At 42.6% G+C, this 23,633-nt stretch overlaps 1 protein-coding gene across 4 annotated transcripts in view; it reads right to left on the minus strand.

Moving 5' to 3' along the window:
- OSBPL5 (oxysterol binding protein like 5) overlaps nt 1-23,633 on the minus strand; it is a 213,846-nt gene that overhangs the window by 60,528 nt on the left and 129,685 nt on the right. For all 4 annotated transcript variants that reach the window (XM_054027036.1, XM_054027032.1, XM_054027033.1 and 1 more), the window contains exons 3-6: nt 19,789-19,862; nt 6,547-6,627; nt 5,216-5,317; nt 1,822-2,025 (exon numbers count right to left, since the gene is read on the minus strand). In XM_054027036.1, coding sequence (XP_053883011.1) covers nt 1,822-2,025; nt 5,216-5,317; nt 6,547-6,627; nt 19,789-19,862 — 461 coding nt within the window. The remainder of the gene's footprint in view (nt 1-1,821; nt 2,026-5,215; nt 5,318-6,546; nt 6,628-19,788; nt 19,863-23,633) is intronic.

Genomic DNA, 23,633 nt, shown 5'->3' on the forward strand with positions numbered 1-23,633 from the left:
AGGGTGGTAACAAAATCTTCCTTGATTCAACAAGTGGTGGATGCTGAACACTTTTCCTCCCAGGCTCCAATGACTGTCGGAGTGGCCAATCTTTCTTGATGTAGTGGGAATCTCTTGCACGACTATCCCATTCGCAGAGAAAACAGCAGTACTTTGTGTATCCAGTCTGCAGACCAAGCAAGAGAGCAACAACCTTCAAATCACCACAAAGCTGCCACTGATGTTGGCCATAGTTTATGCACGTCAAAAGTTGTTTCATGTTGTCATAGGTTTCCTTCATATGGACAGCATGACCAACTGGAATTGATGGCAAAACATTGCCATTATGCAGTAAAACAGCTTTAAGACTCGTCTTTGATGAATCAATGAACAGTCTCCACTCCTCTGGATCGTGAACGATGTTGAGTGCTGCCATCACACCATCGATGTTGTTGCAGGCTACAAGATCGCTTTCCATGAAGAAGAATGGGACAAGATCCTTTTGACGGTCATGGAACATGGGCTCCAGACTACAGCAGTGGAATCTCCTGGCAGGTGATGTTAGGGTTTCCAACAGCTCTGCCTTATTCTTGGGTAGTTCCAAATCCCTGACAAGGTCATTCAGTTCACCTTGTGTTAGGAGGTGTGGTTCAGAGGAGGAGGATGGGAGAAAATGTGGGTCCTGTGACATTGATGGTTCAGGACCAGAAGTTTCATCCTCTTCCTCTTCCTCGTCTGACTCAAATGAGAATGATTCTGCTGCATCAGGAACCGGCAGCCCTTCTCCGTGGGGTACTGGGCGTATAGCTGATGGAATGTTTGGATAATGCACAGTCCACTTTTTCTTCTTTGACACACCTTTCCCAACTGGAGACACCATGCAGAAGTAACAATTGCTGGTATGATCTGTTGGCTCTCTCCAAATCATTGGCACTGCAAAAGGCATAGATTTCCTTTTCCTGTTCAACCACTGGCGAAGATTTGTTGCACAAGTGTTGCAGCATATGTGTGGGGCCCACCTCTTGTCCTGATCTCCAGTTTTGCAGCCAAAATAAAGGTGATAGGCTTTCTTAACCATAGTGGTTATACTGTGCTTTTGTGATGCAAAAGTCACTTCACCACAAACATAGCAGAAGTTATCTGCACTGTTCACACAAGTACGAGGCATCTCTGCTCACTTTGGCTAAACAGAAATGTGTCCCTTTGCAAAATCAAACACTGACAAATAAGAGAGCACGACACTGTATGATTTCTAGAGCAGATATAGGGCAATTTGTTCAGCAGAGTGATGAAAGCTTCGTTATGATTGCATCATCCACGACTTCCAGGAATAACATGATGCAATTCATATCATGTATGACGCAATACCAGCTTCAGATTGCATCATTCATTGTTTTGCCTAAAAAAGCAAGTACTGTCCAAACCCAGTCACAGATTTATTCATAGATCCAGTCAAAGATGTATTTTAGTCATTTCTGGTTTAAATTGAGATCCCTTCCCTTTATAATTCACTTATCTTCCGCCATTCCCAAGTCAAGGGTCGTATATATTGACCCAATAGCATATCTTGAAAACTAGAGCCAATCAACAATTTTAAGCATCATTTTCGTTCTCAGTGACCCAGAATTAGTAAAGTTTGACTACATTTATTTCAGAAGCTTTTTGGCTGTAGAGCAGTGTAATCTGTTTTACTAGGAAGAGACAACACTGCCCTTGCAGCCTGCTGGGAACCCTGATTCCCCTCCCCTGAGCATATCCCTCTCTGCCTCAGAGAATTTTTTTTTGGGGGGGGGGGGAAACGGCGGCGGGAGGGAAGGTTGTTCAGCTCAGCACAATTCTTACTTTCACAGCCCAGATGGACTGATCCAAGGGGTGGAAGAGTTTAAAACAGAAGCCATCCTTTTTGGAGGGTCTCTCAATCAGCTCGCAGGAATGGAGCAGGATGGTGCCCACCCACTGACCGATCTTTGGTGTTTTATAAATCAGCAGCACTCCTGGTTTCAGAACACACCACAGCTTGGTCCAGCTTTTCAGAGTCCCACGGATCTGGAAAGGAAATAAGCAAAGAGGTTTTTTTGTTTTGTTTTGTTTTTAAATTCTTACATAACATATTTTAATCCAGTGCAATGTGTTCAGCATGCGCCCCTCTCTCAAAGACAGATTTTCATTCCTTTATTTACACTGCCTAGCACTGTACTCCTTCAGTAGTCTCGTCAACTTCAGTAGGCATATTCATGGAAGAAGATATTCCACATGAGTCAGGATATCAGAATCTAGCCCTTACCATTTTGTGAGTTCACAGCCCCCTTTTATGACACACAGACACTTATCTTTTAGTTGTCGACCACATGAGAATGATTTGGTGACAATGCTGGTGGACATTTCAATTAGGACAGTAAGTATTTAAAAGGTTATGTCTAGGCTAAGGGGCCTTAGAAGTTACTTTAATGATCCATTGTAGGAAACCACAATTAAATATCCTCATTTTGTAAAGCACCTTCTCTGACTGATTTACTTTTCGGTCATGCTCAATGTAAATTCTCTCTCATAGGCAACACATGAAGCTGGATAGCATGCGTTGCAGGTCAACAGGTTCGGCTTTAGCCATTTTGAGGGTAAAAGAGTGTCCAAGTGAGACCTAGCTCCTCTTGCCCAACACCACACATGGGCTGAATCTCCATATGTAACCCTTTTGTTGGTGTTGCTGCTGTGATAATACATAATAAATGGCTTGTCACTGAGCTGAAGTTGTTTTAACAGCTTCAAACTCAAACTTTTTGCACATGAAGACAAATAATAAAATAAATCCTAAATGTTGTACAAAGACATTATTAATTTTAGTTCTCTAGTAGGCTATGCTGTCTTCTGTTGCCTAGAATCCACTGCTGACCACGAACACCAGTTTTTAGATTTGTAACAAATATAAATAAATCCTATTGTCTCAAAGTCCATAATTTTTTTTTTTTTTAAATTACACAACACCTTTGTTTTATAAGTGTCTGAAACTGGGGGTTTATCATGGAAAGGGCAACTGACCCTTAACTACAGTTTGAAGTGTTGTTGTAGCAGTGTTGGCTCCAGAATACTAGAGAGACAAGGTGGGTGAAGTAATATCTTTTATTGGACATTAGATGGTCACCTACAGTGACAGGAATCAATGTACAGAACAAGATGTCCCTATGATAAATCAGCAATGCTACACAAACATGGACATATTTGCTAGTCTCCCGTATCTGCACCCCACAATTTCAATCAAATATTTGTTCTGTGATGTATAAGTTCCAAGGCTCAGTGATAAACTGTCAATATCCATAAGTCTTTGGACAAGGAGAAATTACATTTTGTCAACTGGTCCAAAGTTTGTTCTGTGTCAATCTAAAAATCAAAAGACGAACTGCTACAAACTTCAAACATCAATGAAACATCTTGTATCAGTCTGCTTCCAGGCAACTGCCACATCTCTTCCTTGTGCAGTGAGTTAAGAAACAACGTTTCTTTGCAAGGAGGACAAAAGGGTTGGGAAAGACCTGCAAGTCTTTCCAACATGGCTGCTGAGACCTGGTTCCCGTTTCATTCTTCTCACTTTCACATAGCCTGGGGTCACTTGGCAATTACAGCATTAGTAGCATATAGCTTCAAGAAATGGAATCACTAGACAAGGTTAAGCAGGTATTCCCTATTCTCACAACACTCATTTTACAGCAGATATTCAAGGGTGGACTTTCCCTCATACCCCCAAAACAGAAAAAGATAAGCACTGGGGACATGATAATCTCCAAGGCAGAAGCCCGGGATGGAAGATTGAGAGGGGAAATGTGCTGAGACTTCCACTCATCTCTTCATTCTGAGATAGCAGCACATACTCCCACTTCAGCTCCACTGAGATTGTAAAATGGCTTTACAGAAAACTGTTAGAAGTTGCAGCAGGAGCCATGTATATTCTCTTTGACTATCTAGTCTGAAAGGTAAATGCAGTTTTTCCCCAACTCCCAATGAGGAAGGAGACTGGTATTGGACACACCTGGCAACAATGGGAGGCAGACATTTTGGGAAGGAGGGTAGAGGAAGAAACACAGTGGGGAACTCAGCAGCATCACAGGGACAAGAAGGCCAGACAAAAATCCAGCCTTTTGGTAAAGCAACACCCTGGAATCCGTAGGCAGAAGGGAAAAGAGTTCACACACACACACACACACACACACACACACAAATGGAGAGGGGATTACAGGAATCAGTTGTGCGCTGAACAGAGCTGGCTTCTATGTTTTGGCCAAAAAACAAAGCTAGGGCAGGCAGGGTGCAAATGAGCATTCAGTTAAGGCTGGTTGTCACATGAGCCACTAAACATAGACAGGCCACAATGGCCAAGGCAGGGAGTGGGAAAACAACTTCAATATCCTGGTTGGAAAGAGTCTGATTGCATGAGCTTCAAAGCAAGTACCCCATCAATGAGAGTCAGGAAAAACAACCCCACACACCTATAGAAGGCATCCATCTTGGATCCAACCTCCTTTATACAGGAATATCAAAGAGGCTAAGAACCAGGAAAGATTAGCAAGAAGAGAATTCTGAATCCAACCCCTTAACATATGTGTGGAGAGGATCCAAAACTGCTGGACTTGGGGTAAACATGTTATCTCCAAGACACTGGATGAGTAGGCAGTGGAAGGGGCAGATTTGACCAAAACGAGATGTTGTTTGTTTGTTTGTTTCCCAGGGGATCCTGCCATTTCCCTTATAGAAATCAGCAAGGCCTTTGTGATTGTCCTTCCCTTGAAGTTCTGGCTCCTTCTGTCTGAGGACTAGAATGGAATCCAACACTACTTTTCAATTAGCTACAGGAATTCTCTTCTCCCTACCTTGGTTCAAAGTGATTCCTGTCTGCATGTGAAAAATTGGACACTTGATTTTCTTTTTCTACCACCTTATAGTTCTGTGCCTATTTGGGACCCAACAAAAGAACTCTCCTGGATTGAGAGAGCTTCCAGAGAAGATGTGATTACTTTTTAAACTACAACTCAGGACAGAATTAAGTGAAGCAAGTACTTGAGAGAGGATCTGAAATGTCTTTGTTCCAATTCCAGTGAAATTGACTGAGTGAAAGCGAGCAAGTCTTCTCCGCTCACTCGAAGGATGATGCTATTGGTATTACTGCATAAAATCCAAAATGCTACAGGATTTTCTCAACCATTTATTTATCCCTCCACCCTCATAAGTGATGTTTTGCATTAAATACCTTCAGCCAGTCTGCCATAATCACCACACTGGGATCCTTTAGAGCACTGAAGAGTTGCTTGGTGGCTCTTTTCTTCTCCTGTCTGTAATTCTTCTTCTGTACCTGTTTCAGAATGGAGAAAATAGCAGCTGTAAACATGTCCTTTGGGAACTGCTTACATAATGCATCTGGAAAAGCAATTTATTGTGCAGAGAGAGCCCTCATGAAACTTACCCGGCCTCATACGGGTTCCCTAGAAAATCAACAAAATTGTATGTTGTAGTGACAAAAGTATAAGGGAACACAGACAGCACCCAGGATATCAAGTATCTTCATTGATAGCAAAATTCTACAAGAGTTCTTGATTTAATGTTTTTCTAATTAAACTTAGCTCTGTCAGTTACAAAGGTTACACCATCTGCTGTCTCCCTGCCTACAGAGCAATGGAGGCAGACTAGGGAATCCCTGTGAGAAGCTATGCAGAAGCAGATTGGAATTGAGGCATATATAATCACGTTTTCACCTAGACTAAATCTCCTGGAAAGTCATCCCTCATGTACACAAATTGAAACCTTTGAATCACACCAGATATAAACTTGGCCACTTGCTTTAAATCAACATGTCAGGCTTAGGGTGTGACACACCTGTGCAGTGGTGAGCAAGCAGTGGTGTCATATCGATGTCAGTATTCAAGGTTACTTTCATTGTGTGGATCACATAGGTTATACCAGAGGGGCAGGCTCTACCATGTGGGCAGAATTGCCTATGGCAGCCAAACATTTGTAACCATTTCCAAGATACATGAATGTAGGGAACAAGGCACTGATATTTCCCAGTTTGCCAAAGGCAGCAAGAAGAGCTCTAAAGCTACTACTGACCATAATAATAGTAGCCTCTTATGCAAGACTGGTTTTGTGAACCACCTTCCTTACCCAAAAGTACCAGCTGACCTATTGCTTTGAGATGGTGATGAGAGCTAACTAGATGGTGTTAGAGCACACTCTGTGTGTTACTAATAAGAGCTAAAATGGATTGCAATCCTCCTGTTGGTCGAAGGGCTCTGGAATACATAGATAACTGTTCAGATGCATGGTGATTGTGTTGTTTTGTTCTAATTACAGAATATTAACAACTCCCACATGCAAGACTGGATACAGGAACAAACAGCTCTGAACCTGCAATGACCAAAAAAGAGTGAGCAGCTTGATGGGTCATGGGAAATAACACTCAGAAGTAAAAGGAGAAGTAGTTTACAAGAGGGTTTTTTTTTTTTCCAAACTATCAATATTTTCTAAAAGGAAATAGCTTGGTGACACTGCAGCCCAAGGCAATCCTTATTGTTTTGTACATACCTTCAATGTCTCCTTCTTAGTAAATTTGGCTGTGGGAGACGCACACTCTTTATCAGACCCATTGCAAAGCTTATACTCAGTCTGAAAAAGAAAAGACGAGGAATGTGTTAATGTTAAAATGATTAAGTGAAATGCTTTAATGAAAAGTTGATTACATTTTCCAGGAATCCACTGAAGGCAGATTGTAGACTTCATCAGCACATTAGACAAACTCACTCAGGAAGGGCACATTTCTAGTGTAATCTGTGAACTTCCTGTGACGGGTTGGATCACAGAAACCCCCTTGGGAGCTGCCACCCAATGTGCAAAGACTACCCCTGCTTCTGTTTTCCCTGCCAGCTCAGGACTCCAACACCCTGTCTTGCTGAGCCAGACACTCCCGTCTGGCTCCAGACACAGACCCAGGGTCTGAATCACTTGTCCCAAAGCTGCAAGTTTATCTGAAAACAGCTCGCAGTAGCGTGCTTGTCTTTAGCACTCAGATGCCCAACTCCCAATGGGGTCTAAACCCAGATAAATCCGTTTTACCCTGCATAAAGTTTATGCAGGGCAAACTCATAAATTGTTCGCCCTCTAGAACACTGATAGAGAGATATGCACAGTTGTTTGCTCCCCCAGGTATTAATACATACTCTGAGTGAATTACTAAATAGAAAGTGATTTTATTAAATACAGACAGTAGGATTTAAGTGGTTCAGAGTAGTAACAGACAGAACAAAGTAAGTCACCAAGCAAAATAAAATAAAATGCGCAGATCTATGCCTAATCAAACTGAATACAGATAATTTCCTCACCAGTTCCAGAGTGCTCCCTTTTACAGGCTAAGTTCCTTTTAGCCTGGGTCCAGCAATCACTCACACCCCCTGTAGTTACTGTCCTTTGTTTCAGTCTCCTTCAAGTATCCTGGGGGGGGGGGGTGGAGAGGCTCTTTCTTTAGCCAGCTGAAGACAACATGGAGGGGTCTCCCACAGGTTTAAGTAGACTCTCTCTTGTGGGTGGAGACCCCCATCCTCCCTCCTATGCAAAGCCCAGCTCCAAGATGGAGTTTTGGAGTCACCTGGGCAAGTCACATGCCCCTGCATGACTCAGTCTTTGCAGGCCGACGCCATTGTCCACATGGCATCTTGCATGTCTCCAGGAAGACTTCTCATGTGGATTGGAGCATTCCAAGATGCATTGTTCCCTAAGTGTCTCCTGATCAGGTACTTAACCTGGCGAATTCCTTCCTAAAGAAGCTGACCAAATGCCTCACAAAGCTTACTTAGAAATCAGGCAAGCATACAGCCCATATTCTTAAGCTCGAGTAGAAAATGATATATATGTACAAATAGGATGAATAGATATAGTAGATCATAACCCTTACGGAGATATGTTACATGGCACAGGCAGCACAAAACATATTCCAGTTATGTCATACATACATTTATAAGCACCCCCTCCCCATAAAGCCTTATAGGGTACACTGTCACACTTCCTTTTACACTTACAATTACTTAGCATTTCCCCCACCCCCCCATGTTTCTACACAATTTCCTTCTGCAGATTTCTATCTCTAAACAGTCCCATTATTCTCACTCCTGTCTTTGAAAACATCTTGTCCCTTCTTGGATCACAAATTTTAGGACATCTAACATCCTGAAGTAAAAATTGGCCTTTCCTGATGAGCATCAATTTTACCACCACATGTTTTCAATAGTCTTTGTGTTCAGCAGAATTTCAGACCTCAAGGAATCTAAGAGGACAGAAACTGCTTGCTTACGCACAAAGTCCCTCCTTCACGTTAGGATTGCATGCACCTATTTCTCTCCGCTGCATGAACACACTTTAGCAACTACAGCCCATCAGTTACATTGAGAAGGAGCATTATGGAAGAACTTGAATATTTTATTGCTTCTTTTCCTGTGGTTTAGCTAATGGAAACAAGGAGAGAGAGTTAGAACCATGTGCTCAGCCACTGGCAAATGGTCTGCAGACTACATTTTGAGAACTGCTGCAGTAACTAAAACGTGAGGGGTTTGACCCCCATCTGGAGTATTTGAAATGCAAATTTCTAACTAGTCACTACTTTCTATAGAGAGTATGAAAAATAAGTGCAAAAATTGCAGTTAATATGGACAGGAACACTGTATAACCTATTACAGGTTCTTAAATACTTGCTGCTAGTATTCTTCCACTCAAAAACCAAATAGTAATAAATAAATAAAATAAATACTACACATGACACTTAGAAATGAAAACTTGAATAGTATATCATTACCTTTTTTCTATAAATAGATTTGACCAACAATATTACAAGCATTTTTATTAATTAGTCTCACTCAGAGACAATTCCTGTGTAATTTTCAGCTTCTGTCTCTGCCCAACTATTCAGGGTTTTAATTTTTCTGGAAGACCATGTTCTCACTCTCTAGCTGCAATGCAGTCTCTTGCATGTTCTATATTGCCTCCCCACATAGGCCACCTTCTGACAGACACAGGATTTACAACAGAGACCCACCCTGCAGCTAAGACCTCTACTAAAAAGTTAGGTGCGCATAACTAGATCATTCAAGGCTGTGAAAAATGTCACGCCCTGTGTGAGGTAGTTAAGCCAATGTAAGCCCTAGTGTAGACACTGCTAGGTCAGTGAAAGAATTGACATAGCTACTCCTTGGAAAGGAGAATTTTACTACAGTGATGGAAGGGGTTCTTCTGTTGGCATCTACACAACAGAAAGTGGCTGTAGCATTTATAGGGGTCTGTAGACATACCCATACAGAGAGAATTCTGCCCTTAGCATCTGTGTCACGTTTCAAAGGCCAGTATTTCATATTTGAGAGCTACACTGCCACTTTTTTTTTTTTTTTTTTAAATGAGGGAACTTCTCTAAGTGCCAGAAGGCTTTTTGGGAGAGAATTATCTGGGATTATAACAACATTATGTTTTTAATAAATCCAGAGAATTAGCCTCTAAAAATTGTCAGAAGAATTGTATATATTTATTTTGTACCAGTCAGCATGGAAAATGCCATGTTCTTGAGCTGCAGTTATGAGCCAAACATCGGGGGAAGTGAAACACAAGGGATTAAGTACAAAGAACACTTCAGCCTGGTCAGCATGAGAAAATTAGGTCAGCATAACTACATCACTCAGGGGGGTGAAAAGTCCCCACCTTGGAGGGGCATAGCTAAGCTGACCTAAGTCCCAGTGTAGACAGTGCTAGGTTGGCAGAAGAATTCTTCCATTAACATCACTACTGCCTCTCCAGGAAGTGGATTACCTACGCCAACAGGAATTTGGCTCTTTTGCCATTGTAAATAGGAGAGGAGGTGGCCCAAGAGACACCAACACTTCAAAAGTGACCTACACCATGAAATAGCTTGGGAACCCTTAATCTAATATCAGATGGAGGGTTTCTCTTAGAAACAATATGGAATAGCCACATCATCCTCAACAGCACTTAATCGGCGTTGTTTTCCATTTACCTTAGCTACTATTTTATACGAAGGCTATTTAAGGGCCTGATCCAAATACCACTGGAGTCAATGAAAAGACTCCCATTGACCTAAATGAGCTTTGGATCAGGCCCTTTAAAAGGAAGGATTGTCTCATGTTTACACTGGCCTAGGACTCAAATCATCTGCGTTCCAGTGCCAGCCCTGCCATAACCTTCCTGTGTGGCCTTGAGCACGTCACTTAATCCATGTCTCAGCTTCTTAGTCTAACATACTTCATGATGATGGTAAGGATACATTCATGAGAGAGAGAGAGACACAGAAGTACTCAGATACTAGAGTGCTGAGCACAATAGAAAAGCCAATAAAATAAATAAGATGAAGTGGCGGTAATCTCTCAGAAAGATCATAATTAAAAGTTTCAAATGTGTTCCACAATAACAGCCTAGAGCATTAAATCCTACAACAATTTAGTTAAACACTTTTCCCCATTACACCAAAGTACTATAGCAATTATTATAAAGGAGGGTCACCGGCACGGGGGCATTCCTGTAGTGTCATTTCATTCCAGGGGATAGGTTGCACTTAAATATAAAGTTAATTTATTGTTAAGTACGGACCTAAAAGAACATCTAATTGTATTAGAAGCACCACTGGGAAGTTAGCTACCTTGTGATACTGACAGGGCCGGCTCCAAGTTTTTTGCCGCCCCAAGCAAAAAAAATTTCCAGCGCCCCCCGGCCCCGCCCCAACTCCACCCCTTCCCTGCCCCATTCCAACCCCTTCCCAAATCCCTGACCCCGCCTCCTCCCCCGGGCGTGCCGCATTTCCCCTCCTATCCCGCCCTCCCAGGCTTGCCTGGGAGGGAGGGGGGAGAAGCGGAGCGGCGGCATGCTTAGGGAAGGAGGCGGAGGTGAGCTGGTGGGGGGGAGCAGTTCCTCTGCCCCCCCCCCAAGGTTACTTCCTGCGGCCCTCCCCGCGCCCCCCAACGCTGCAGCTCACCTCCACTCTGCCTGCTCCCGAGCACGCTGCCGCCGCTCCGCTTCTCCCCCTCCCTCCCAGACTTGCTGCAAAACAGCTGATTCGTGTGGCAAGCCTGGGAGGGAGGGGACAGAAGCGGAGCGGCGGCGGTGCGCTCAGGGGAGCAGGCGGAGCGGAGGTGAGCTGCGGCAGTGAGGGCCGGTTCCTCTGCCTCCCCTCCCCCCGCAGGGTTACTTCCTGCGGCCCTCCCCGCGCCCCCCACTGCCGCAGCTCACCTCTGCTCAGGGCCTGCTCCCGGGTTTTTGTGCCCCATGGGGGAGGGGGGGGGAGAAGGAGGAGCCAGAATGCCGCCCCTTGGAAAGTGCTGCCCCAAGCACATGCTTGGAGCGCTAGTGCCTAGAGCCGACCCTGGATTCTGAATAGAATTCTCAAGCAAAGAAATGCTTTCTGCTCTGCTAGGTGTAGCTTTGGTTTCTAGGTTGAGTTATCAAATTACTTGAGCATATCAAGAAAACGGGCATTGAGGGGATGTTGAAGTTAGGGCTGGAAACATGCTTTGTCAAAACCTTATACAAAATCCTTTAAAAATTTTAGTAATTCTTCTGCCCTCCCTCAGATGGAGTATGGAAGTATGATCACCATTAACCCCAGGTTACATGATAGTGCTATTGTGGCTTAACATGAGTTTTTATTGTTTTTAAATGGAAAATTTCCATTCAGCAAAGTGCTTAGGAATATTAATAGCTGGGTGCATCTAGATAATGTACTGGTGCTTTCTTGCTTTCCCCATGTATGACTTCCTTTTGCCTTGGACACTAACAGCAAAATTGAAATCAATGGCAAAAATTCTGTAGATTTCAGTGGCACCAGGATTTCACCTAAAGTGGTCACAATCACATATCACTGCTTCCACTGGGGTTGCAGAGAATCCAGGTGTTCTTTCTACCACATGAATCATTATCAGTTATCTCCATATTAGCCTCAACACTTATTCTGCCCACTTACTTTAACGACTATTTTTATATTCATGATTTTTAACATTACTTTTCCCCACTTCATTGCCTCTTCCCTCTCCACTTTCTTTGCATAGCTTCACTAAGTCCATCTGTGGCTTTTAATTGCTTCTAACAACCCCAAGAAACATCCTAAACCACTTGAATTTCTTCTGTTTTCCACCCCAATGCAGGCCTCCTGTTTGCCTGTGTTCTCAGTAACCCACAAGCCATCCCTGACTCTCCTCTCCTCCACCCAGCCCTTTTCTTCCCTTCTGACAACCTCCTTACCACTATTCCTGCAACTGCCCCAACATTCAACACTAGCAAAATCTTCCTCCAGGTCTTCAGCTCCCTTCTAACTACTACAATCCCCTCCCCAATGGCTTGCCAGAGTCCAAGCAGACTACACCTCCATATGTGCAGAATCAAGCAGCTCACCTTCCCAAAGGAACAGAGAAGCACTAAACACAGAACTCCTCCTCAAAAACCTCCACTGGCTCTCCATTTATTTCAGGAGCCACTTAAAAATGGCTTTGCTTGCTTTCTGAACCTTCCATAAACTTGCTCCAGCCCACCTCAAGGGCACAGGCTCTTCCTTCTTCTTGGCCCCTCTCCTTGTCTTGCACCAGATTTAGTCTCTGCCTTTTAACTCAGTCTTCCCACTCTTAGTGTGTATGTTTTTCTCCCCTACAACTTCTGCCATCTAGAGTCCTTCTTGCATTGCTCCACCTTGACTCACCTCTTTTCAAATTTCATCTGAAAACCATTCTCCTTTCTTGACCAAGTCTTAATCACCCCACATGCTATTTATTATTCAATTCAGTGGTCATCATTCACTCCATGAGAAAGATGCTGTACTGAGACTGAAACTGGCAGAGGAGCTGCAGGAGCGATTTAAGCACGGACTGATGGACACTGATGGCACCAGAGTGGGACATTCTCTGCCTTGTGCCGATTGGCTGTGTGCTCCAATCCTCTCCTTCATATTCTCAGCTCAATGTCACTCCACACCTCCGCCTCCTCTCCCATCCCCCTCATTTCAAATATCATCCCATCCCTAGGTTTTTCATTTAGCTTCTCCCCTTTCCATTCAATCCCACCCCTAATTATTATTATTTTTAAATTGTGGCATTAACATGATGTTCTCATTACTCACTCTGCTCATGTGTTAGACCCCCTTTCCCTTACCCAGCCTCTGTCCTGCCCATTCAGTCTGGAACATCTCTCAAGTAGAAACTGTCTGTTCCTTTGTGTTCGTACAGTGGCTAACACAAAGAGAGAGGGGTGCCCCAAGGCACCGCTGAAACACAAATAATGTCTACTAATGTACAAATTGAGCAGCATTGTAGTCTAATTAGTTCAACTGAAAAAGCACTCCTGGATGACCGTTAATGTAACAGTTACAATGTGCATGTAACAGTTACAATGTCACACACTGTACCAGGTGGAATCTGAAGGAGTAAGTTATTTCCCTCACCTGGGCATGGAAATTTCATATATAGGAGTAAAGCATGTGGATGCTGGGGAGGAATAAAACTCAAGGGTTCTTCCCATGTTTTGTCCTGTTTCATTCAACTTTCAGCCCTTGAGACTTCACACCTGATTTATCTTGTCCAGGTAAGTGAGAGAGCCCACAATGACTCGCACCACCTGCCTCCTGCAGTGGGAGCTGGCTTCCTAAATTGCTTGTGACACTGGATTGGCTCATTGTCACCTTTTGTGGCAAAATGCTGATGAAAGGACAGCAGGAGAGAATATACTCAAATCTTGATGGAGGAAGCTGTATTATGTAGTACATAATTGTGCACACACACTGCCCACTTTTGCATGTGAACTATTGCAATAAAATGTCAACAAGGACTGTGTCCTGGCAAGAGCGAAGTTTGGAATGCTTGGACTCTTCTCTTTTAAGCGATGCTCAGGGAGCACAAAGAACGTTTTGTTCCTGGATCCTGAATCTATCAGATCTTTCTGCCAGCTGAGTCTGGTCCTGATTTATTGGTTCACTGGATAAATGGCAAAAACTTTGTAAGTTGCCAGACTTGTGACTGATCTTTTATAGCACTTTTAAGCATAAACGTGGCTTTAATTAACTCAGAAAAGTTAAAGGCACGCTGCCACTTGGAACTCAAAAGACTGATTTAAGACAATGTGGGATTTGTAGTGACTCTATTAAAGCCAAACTGATATATCATAAACACTCTATTGGTAATTGTATCGCAATTAAAATAAAGCCAGTGGAGGAGGCTTCTAGCAAAAATTTTGACTCATCTTTCCACTACAAATCAAGCAATGAAACTAATACAAAACAAACTCTCAACATACAAAAAACCCTCACTCCTGCTCAGCTAAGCTTTCGAGCTTTGCAGCTAGCCCAATACATTATGGTACACTGACATCTGAACTCATGTCCTATATTAACTGTAGCTGTAATTATGACACTCATATGGTGACTTAACAGGAAAAGGAACTAGCACTGAAATCCAACTTCAAGATTTTATGGTTAATCCCTTAGAATGAGCAACATTTTAGGTCTTTGCAAGCAAATCATGGGATCGCAACAGATTTCTGGGCACTAAGTAATAGTAACCCGGTCATCAAAGCAGCTGGAAGACAAGAAAGAGATTAACCACTTAGCTAACGCACATATCACCTTAGTACCTGACATTAAAGCACAACAACAGAGCTTGATGATGAGAGATCAGAGTCTTATGTTAGACTCAAGTATGAAAGTTTGCATTAAGAGAAAGTTGAAGCTTAGTGGTGGTTTCACAGTCCCATCACTGCCAGTCATGAGCATTGTCAGTAGGATTGCCGATAGTCCAGGATTGTCCTGGAGTCTCCAGGAATTAAAGTTTATGGGGCCCTGATAAAGATTAATCTTTAATTAATGATTATATTATGTGATGAAACCTCCAGGCAATCCTAATTGCCAGTGGACAGCAAAGTTAAAAGGCCCTAGGTGAAGATGGGAAAGACGTTAAAAATGTTTTGAATAATTAGAATTAAGAGGAAGATGATATCATGTAAAAAGAAAGTGATACCTCTTGTTTTTCCTGCTCTTATTGTTTATAATAGAGCATAGACACCCCAGCTGAGATCAGGGCCCAATTGTGCTGAACATTGTACAAACACCTGGAAAGAAGCAGTCCTTGCCCCAGATAGCTCACTATCTAAACAGACAAGAAAATGAGTGGGAGAAATGTAGTGCAACCTCCATTTTACAAATGAGGAACTAAGACAGAGAGCCCAAGTAACCCGCTTGAGGTCACACAGGCCATCTGTGGCAGAGATGGAAAGCAAAGCCAGGTCTCCCAAGACCCGGTCGAGCGCCCTAACCACAAAGCCATCTTTCTTCTCCTTCGCTGGAGCCAGTGAAAAGGTCAACAAGCTTTGGAAAAGTACATATGTCACAGTAACTAAACTGAAGATGCACATATTTTTAATAAAGCCAGTTAAACCTGCTGGTGCAAAATAAAGCCCAAGTATTCACAGCCTCATGTTCTCTAACCAATACTAAGGTTTTTCCTAGGAAAGAGCCTAATAATGCTCCCTCTCCTGCACTGCCAGAATTGAGGTAGGGTGGGATGATGGCTTTAATTTACTCCAGTCCTACACAACCGGTTTCATCCTTGACTCTGAATTCCATCTGAGAAGTGTTGTGACAGAGAAGTAGGGGACTTAATGGGTTGATAATGACACACAGCCTTTCATGTCTAAGTTAAAGTCATAGGAACAAAGAAAGCCCAGATCAGCAATGGCTGAAAAGCATGACCATCTGAGTGCTGACCATAGCCTATGTTAATGTGGTCTCAGGGCAGCTCCAAACAGACAGATGTCCACATCAGATTTGCGCTCACTGGGTGGCCAACTCAGAGAGGCCAAGGATTGGAGATGGAATCTAACTCCTAGAGAATGCACTTTTGCGACAGCCGAGAGGCACAATTGTGGGGCAGCTGGAGAAACTTGCTTGCCGCAGTACCCGTTCCACTGGCCTGCCTACAATGCTGTCACGCTGTCACTTTTCACCAGCAGGGAATTCACTTTAAATAAAAAGGAATTAACAGGCTCCTTTCTTGAGCTACCATGCCCCAGCAGGGGTGTGCTCTGGCAAATCCCAACACTGGTATACAGCAACAGCTCCTTCTACACCATGTCCAGCCCTTCTCTTTTATCCAGAAAGGCAGACGAGCAGCTGCCCAATGTGGATCCAGACATTCATTCGCTGGCAGGCAACTTTAGTTCAAAAAGGCTGGGGGGCTGCTACTAAAAGTTATTGTTTGAGACCCATTGTGAAGTCTCAAGACTTGTCGTAAACTGCTTTGAACACTATTTTAACCTCATCCCTAAACTTCCCCAGACATCTTGTTCATGCATTCAGCCCTGGGGAAGAGCTGAGGAACTGATCCGAATGGCTGATGAGGACTGACACTTCAGATGTGTATTTTATCATCAGGGTCGGCTCTGGCTTTTTGGCCGCCCCAAGCAAAAAACAAAACAAAACAAACCTGCGGCGCGGCCAGAGCCCGGGTGCAGGGGGACCGGCTAGTGGGGGAGGGAGCGGGCGGGAGAGAGAGAGAGAGAAGGGGGGCGGCCAGGGCTACAGCGGGGCGCTGCCACACGGCCCCTCGCGCCACACTACCTGCTGGGAGGGCTCCGCTCCGGTCAGCGGGGAGGGAAGGACAAGGACTGCCCTGCTGGGCTTGCTGCAGGGCACTCCTGTCCTCCGCGCTGCCGCCCCCTACAGGGTGGCCGGAGCGGAACAAAAACAAAACAAAACAAACAAACAGCCGTGCCGTCCTAGGATTGGGCGGAATGGCGCCTCATTCAATCTGCCGCCCCAAGCACCAGCTTGCTCGGCTGGTGGCTGGAGCCGGCCCTGTTTATCATGATTGCAATGGTCAGAAAATATCAGCACGTCTCACATCTACAAACCTGGTTCAATTTGCCCCCTCTGACCAATAGGGTTGCCCAAGGGATACATTTGGCTTATTGTCTGTCTCTCTACTCCCATCCCAACTCCCCTCTATTTGTGTTTATTTAGAATAGTCACTGTAAATCCATGAAAATTACAATTTGGGTTCTAAAAAAAGTGTTTTCTTTTCTATTTATTGCGGATCCAAATATGACCTAATTAAATAAGCTCTCTTTGACTCACCATAGATGGAAGCCCTATTTTAAATGAAAATATTAAAAAAAAAAAAAAAAAAAAAGATGCCTGTTCCCAGCTCTAGGCTCTTTGACAATTAAGAGCTACAATTCATTTGACACATAGTTTCTAAACAACGCAACACAGACATCTTAGTAATGGACATGGATGGAGTGTTGAATTCATGCAGGAAAATGAGAAAAGACACCATATCACCTGTGGGTGAACACTTTTCACAAAGCAATCACTCTATATCTGACCTATCAGTCCTCATCCTCAAAGGAAACCTGCACAACAATTTCAAAAGACAAGCCTGGGAGCTTAAATTCATAACTTTGCTAGACACTAAAAATCATGAACTGAATAGAGACTAGATTTATTGCTTATGACAACAATCTATAACTCACTACCACCCCCGCAGCTGCCTTTTCCCTCTAGGTCTAGAGGGACGTTAACAGACCACCTCACCTTTAAAGGTCCATTGAAATGTGTGTTAACGAGTTATGTTAATCTGTTCCAACTTGTATTTAACTGTGACACATGGAGTACATTTCCCAGACATGAAGAAGAGCTCTGTGTAAACTCAAAAGTGTCTCTTTCTCATCAACAGAAGTTGACCTAATAAAAGATAATACCTCATCCACCTTGTCTCTCTTAGTAATGGAGAGTCAGTCTGCTTACATCATTTAGGTAGGAAATGAAATAGGAAACTAACTACATTTTTCCAGGTCTAGCATGTTCAATCACCAATTTCCAATACTGGGGATGAGCAGAGGTGGCCAGGTTTTGATTGTCACAAACTCTCAGCATCTAAGTTATGGGGGCCCAGATGCACTTCAAAGGAGTTCTCTCTGTGTGGGTGAAGGAATTCACCTGCCTACCTCCCAGTGCAGGAGCAGGGCCCTGGTTTGGCAAAAGCAGAACCAGGCCTGGGTCTGAATTAGGTTCCATGTCATCTCAGCCTCCAAAGCTGCAGGAAGGGGCTGGATAAGGTTTCAGTTTTGCCTCATCTCTATCTAATTATTAGGTGATAAATGCCCCTAACAGCATATAGGAAAGAATAACCAGTCAAAAGTCTGCTTGATAAACAGTGAAAGCCCTTCTGGGTGTCTGAGTGCTCTGCAGCCTTCACCCCTTACCCAGACACACCTATAGGAACATAAATCAGAAAGCAAGCACTCAACCTGGAAATATACAGCAGAGCAATACTCAAATCCCTGCAACATCAATAAATGCATTTCAATGGGGGGGGAAAGCACAGGAATGTAACTGAGAAATCAAACTCTGATTTACATGCCATTCTGTTGCCCATTATCTGTAGGCCAGTCCCTTGACTAGCATGAGTGGCCTAACCACAGACAAAAATCAGCTAAGTCTCCCCACCACTTTCCTAAATCATGGGTTTAATATCAGTCTGGTTGAGTCTCCAAGACGACTGGGATTAAAGAGAGCCCTGGGTTCAGATCGTAGCTATCAGGTGACTGTGGACAAATCACTGGACCTCTTTTTTGCACTGTCAAGCTATCTGGGAGCCTGGGTTCAAATTAGGAACTCAGCTGAAAAACAGAGGTTGGACTGGATCTCAGCTTGTCTAGTTACAGCAACAGGGTATACACATGCACACAAAGCCATTTTGTACTAAGAAAGGTTACTGTCCCCAGTGCTTTTCTAGAACAGCATCTCTCCCTGCTGCTTCTTGATCAGGATTCCACTGTGGAAGTGTTTACAATCTTCTGCCCACACTTATAGGGGAGTCACAAGCCCTGGGCAAACCAAATGCATTTAAAGATACACGAAAGTGTGCTCTGTATGATAGGAAATCACTTCAACCTCCAGCTGTTTCCTTTGTGCTGTATTTCAATTTCAGATGAAAAACTTTATTTCATTTTAGAGCTTCATATCTGAATATATTAAGTTAGAAACAGAAGCCTCTTAATAATTTTATGTCTAGCTGTTCTTCGGAAACAAATTAAACCAAAATCCCATGTCCCAGTTTCAAATCTAGATCCAGGTTCACAGGTTGATCCTATAGCTACATTGAGTCAATCCCGACAGGCAGAATTTTTTAGATTTGGATCCTGATTTTGAACTCCAAATTCAGGAGTGTTCAGATCCGGGTTTTCAGCTTGGCTTATGATACAGATGCAATGTTTTGATCTGGGATTTTGGCTCTTATTAATTATTTGTACTGCACTAATGCCCAGAGGTTCCATTGTGGTGGATGCTGTACAACAACATAATAAGTCTCAGCTCCCAACAACTAAGCTTTAGGCTCTCCTCCCTGACCAGAAACATTGTTTCAGGGGATGCCTCTTAAATAGCAACCTTATAGTGATCATTATTAATATCTACATTATTGTAGCCCCCTTACCCCTCCAAGACCCCAAACAATCATGGTCCTATTGTGCTAGGTGCTATACAGGCATATGAGAAGGCGTTGATTCATCTGTATCCTTCTAAGCATGCTCTCTTTCATATAGGGTGACCAGACAGCAAATGTGAAAAAGCAGGACAGGGGGTGGGGTAATAGGAGCCTATATAAGAAAAAGACCCAAAAATCAGGACATCACACACATGCACACAGCATTACCGTATGTACTGCCAAAGATGCTCTCTGAAGGAGTTTAAAAATAACCCACACTGCGAAGAGATGCAAATGAGACTAAAAACAAGCCCCACAATACCTTACTAATGGAGACTGGAGTCTGTGGAGCCTCATCCTTCAGTGCTGACAGGCTGTTTCCTTCCATGTCTTTTCCTGCAACAGAGCAGTATAAACAAGAAACTGAGAATTTCTGTGGAAAGTCATGGCAATTACTCTAAAAAGACCTCTGCTAACAGAGAGCAGGAGAAATTGTCATAGGTGATAGACACAGTAGGGCAGCTCCAGGAAGACAGTGCTGCTTTAAATAACCTAGTCCATATGTAAATTAACTTCAGAAAACATGTTACAGATTTGCTGTAAGAGTTTCAGATAACAAAGGGCACCATTTAAAATGTTTGGTCTTTTCAGTTGTTACTATTTAAATACTACATCCAAACAACACTAAAAAATGAGTGTTAAGGTTGCAAAGTCAAGTGCTCAGAGTAAGAAATGCCAGAATTAAGGCTGCCAGTGCACTCTTAATTTGGCCCCCTATTCATTAGGAGATGGTCTTTAACTACATGTTCACATACTATTTTTCCACTGGCCTTCTGCCTCATTTAGTGCACAAATGAGCCCCTGGTGAATTAAGAAGAAGCTTTTCAATATTTTGTTGTATCCTCCTTGCTCAATGCATGGCCCCATACCTAAATGTATTTGACAATGTACATTCTTTTCAACAAATATTAACCTTAATTATAAAATCTTATAAAACGAGAACTGTATCTAGATGTAATTAAAGAATGAAACAACAAAAGATTACAGGTTTTCTGGAATCAACTATTAAGATCCCCTGACCATGAGGTTATTGGATACAATAAGAAATATTAACAATAATATAGTTAGCATTTATGTAGGGCTTTATATTTTCAAAGCAAAGTACATGTATTTCATACATGTTGAATATTTTAATGTTATAAAATATGTAATTCTATTCAGGACAATACAATGTTATTATCTACACAAATTCTGTATTTTTGGTAAATTGTAATGATGTCCTTACACTAAAGGAAAACTTATAACCCCTATTGAAAAACCCATCCTATTAGACTCGATTTTTATTTGTCTTGACACTATTCTTTTCCAAGTCCAAAGTAACTTTGTTTTCAAAATTATTAGTGCTTAGGGGTTCACAATGCTTGATACAGTAAATAACCACTAAAACTGTTGGCCAAAACTCAGTGACAATGTATTACCACCAGACGTGTTCATAGACAAATTTTCAAACGCTATTGCAGTGTAGACAAGTCTCAGAGATACAAAAAACACAGGGGGAAATCCTGGTGCAGCACTATTGAAGCCAATGAGAGTTTTGCCACTAACGTCAATGGGATCAGAATTTCACTTAGAGCATTTAGTGCAGTGGACTGGAAGTCAGGACTTGAAGCTTTATTCTTTGCTCTGCCACAGATGTCCTGTGTGATTTTAGGCAAGTCTTATCACCTTAGTGCCTCAGTTCCTCCATCTGAGAAATATGGATAGTACTTGCCTACCTGATGGGGTGCTGTGGATACATTAATTAATGTTCAGATACCATGGTGATGGAGAATCATAGAAATTGGACAAGTAGTCCTATATATAGTACCTCTAGTACCATTCTCGGCTTGGGCCAATGAAACAAGAGGTATATTAAATAACTGTACAACTGAATCAAGTACAAACTCGGCATCAGTAAGAAGTAAAGTCTTAAAAATGCATCTATCAGCCATTTAAGAAGCCAAATGCAATGAGGCAGGCAGAAACTTGTGGAGGAAATTAAGTTTATGACATTTTTTCTGTTAAACTTTCATTATAAAATGGGCGAGAGAACAATCTGTTTGGCTGGCCTGTATTGATAAATAATCAGAGTTGTGACAGTAAAGTCGATAGGATTTCACTGGTCAGTGTTGTTGAGGTTCTGTGTAGAAAACTGCTGATTACAGTCACTGATCAGCAATTCAGAGCCTCCTCGCTTTAGTTAATAGTATAAATGCTTCTCAAATTTAATTTTACAATTGCAAAAAGGCTCTCTGGACTCAGGATATCACTGAACTGAGCACCTTCAGCTTCCAGCATCATGGTTAAGTGCCCCCGTGAATTCAGACAAGTCCCTATGCTCCTCCTGCTGTGGAGTGCAGAGGAATTGACCTAAGAAAGCAAATGCCTCCAGAGAAGGGAGAGGATAGGGGAGGGGGATTTATCTCCATTTTACACATGGGAAACAGAGACACAGGGAGGTCCTGGGGAATGCAGTGCATGCCTTGCATATAGTGACTACACATCACCGAACAAAGGCCAAAGCAGTTTTAAAATAGAGCACTGCAAGATTAAGTTGTTAGAAATGTTATCAAATTAGTGACTGTGATAAAAATTTAAGTTACGAATTACTTAATTATATATTAATTAAATAATCACATAAGGAGCTGGGTTTTGACTGGCTGTACATGACAAATTAGGTCTCAGGTCACCTCAAGTGACATCTCTGCAACCATCAGACTGTTCTAAAGCTAGGACATACCACTTGCTGACCTTACAGGAGTGTTGATACTTGGGCCTACAAATTTACCTTAATTGTAAACTCAATTGTAAAAAAAGTATAGGAAAGTTCACAACATGTTAACATTTGTTACTGCAGGTTAATGTAACAGAAAGTCACGTTGCTTTCAATAACAAGTGTTATAAACAGGCATAAGAGAACCAGACAGAGAGACTAGAGGAGTCCAAACAAAAAGGTCATGCTGATATAATTCAAGGATTATGCTGAATTCAAGGATTATGCTGAAATTCCCAAGGATTATGGAAAAGCAGACAATGTGGAACCAGAAATTAATGAACCAATTTTGGTTCGTCGGATATTAGGCCTAATAGGTAGACAAAATAATGAGGGGATGGGCTATTCCATCCATCCTTCCCTCTGTGGGTCCTTAAAGAAAGATTTGGGGAAGAAAACAGAGAACAGATGGAGGCTAGTGGAACGAGCTTCACCCTCATGACTGCCACCATTACCATTTCCTGGAACCCCATGCCTTTGTCATCCTGATCCTGAGAGAGGTCCTGACCAGACCAGGCCAGAGAGAGGGAGCCAGATGACACTGCCACCGCTACCAGCTCCAGCTTCAGCTGAATCTCAAACACCACCTGAGATGAAATGGGATTGGACTTTACCAGCAGCAGAAACAGCTGCCTAGGGTTGCCAACATTGCATTTAAAAAATAAGGGACTGCTTTCTTAGCATCCCTGCCACGCCCCACCCCACCCTCCTCCAGATATTATTTATTATTATTGATGATAATAATCAGCAGTGCTCACCTACATTTGCCAGGGGTATTTCTTGCTGCTTTTTGCAGCACTCAGCATCTTGTTGTACAGAGATGAAAAAAATAAGGGATGTCTCTTGTAATAATAATGGACTGTTGGCAATCCTAGCTCAAGCCCCTCTCAACTAACTTCTCTTTTCCCCAAAAGGACGGCGATTACCATCTTTGATACCATCTAAGACAGTGATTCTCAACCAGGGGTACCTGTACCCCCAGGGGTACACAGAAGTCTTCCAGGGGGTACATCAACTCATCTAGATACTTGCCTAGTTTTACAACAGGCTACATAAAAAGCACTAGTGAAGTCAGTACAAACTAAAATTTCATACAGACAATGACTTGTTTATACTGCTCTCTATATTATACACTGAAATGTAATACAATATTTATATTCCAATTGATTTATTTTATAGTTATATGTTAGAAATGAGAAAATCAGCAATTTTTCAGTAATAGTGTGCTGTGACACTTGTGTATTTTTATGTCTGATTTTGTAAGCAACTATGTTTTGGGTACACAAGACAAATCAGACTCCTACAGTAGTCTGGAAAAGTTGAGAGCCACAGATCTAAGAGACTGTCAAAGAAGG

The sequence above is a fragment of the Malaclemys terrapin genome, chromosome 4, assembly GCF_027887155.1.
Source record: "Malaclemys terrapin pileata isolate rMalTer1 chromosome 4, rMalTer1.hap1, whole genome shotgun sequence".
NCBI classification, from domain to species: Eukaryota; Metazoa; Chordata; order Testudines; family Emydidae; genus Malaclemys; species Malaclemys terrapin.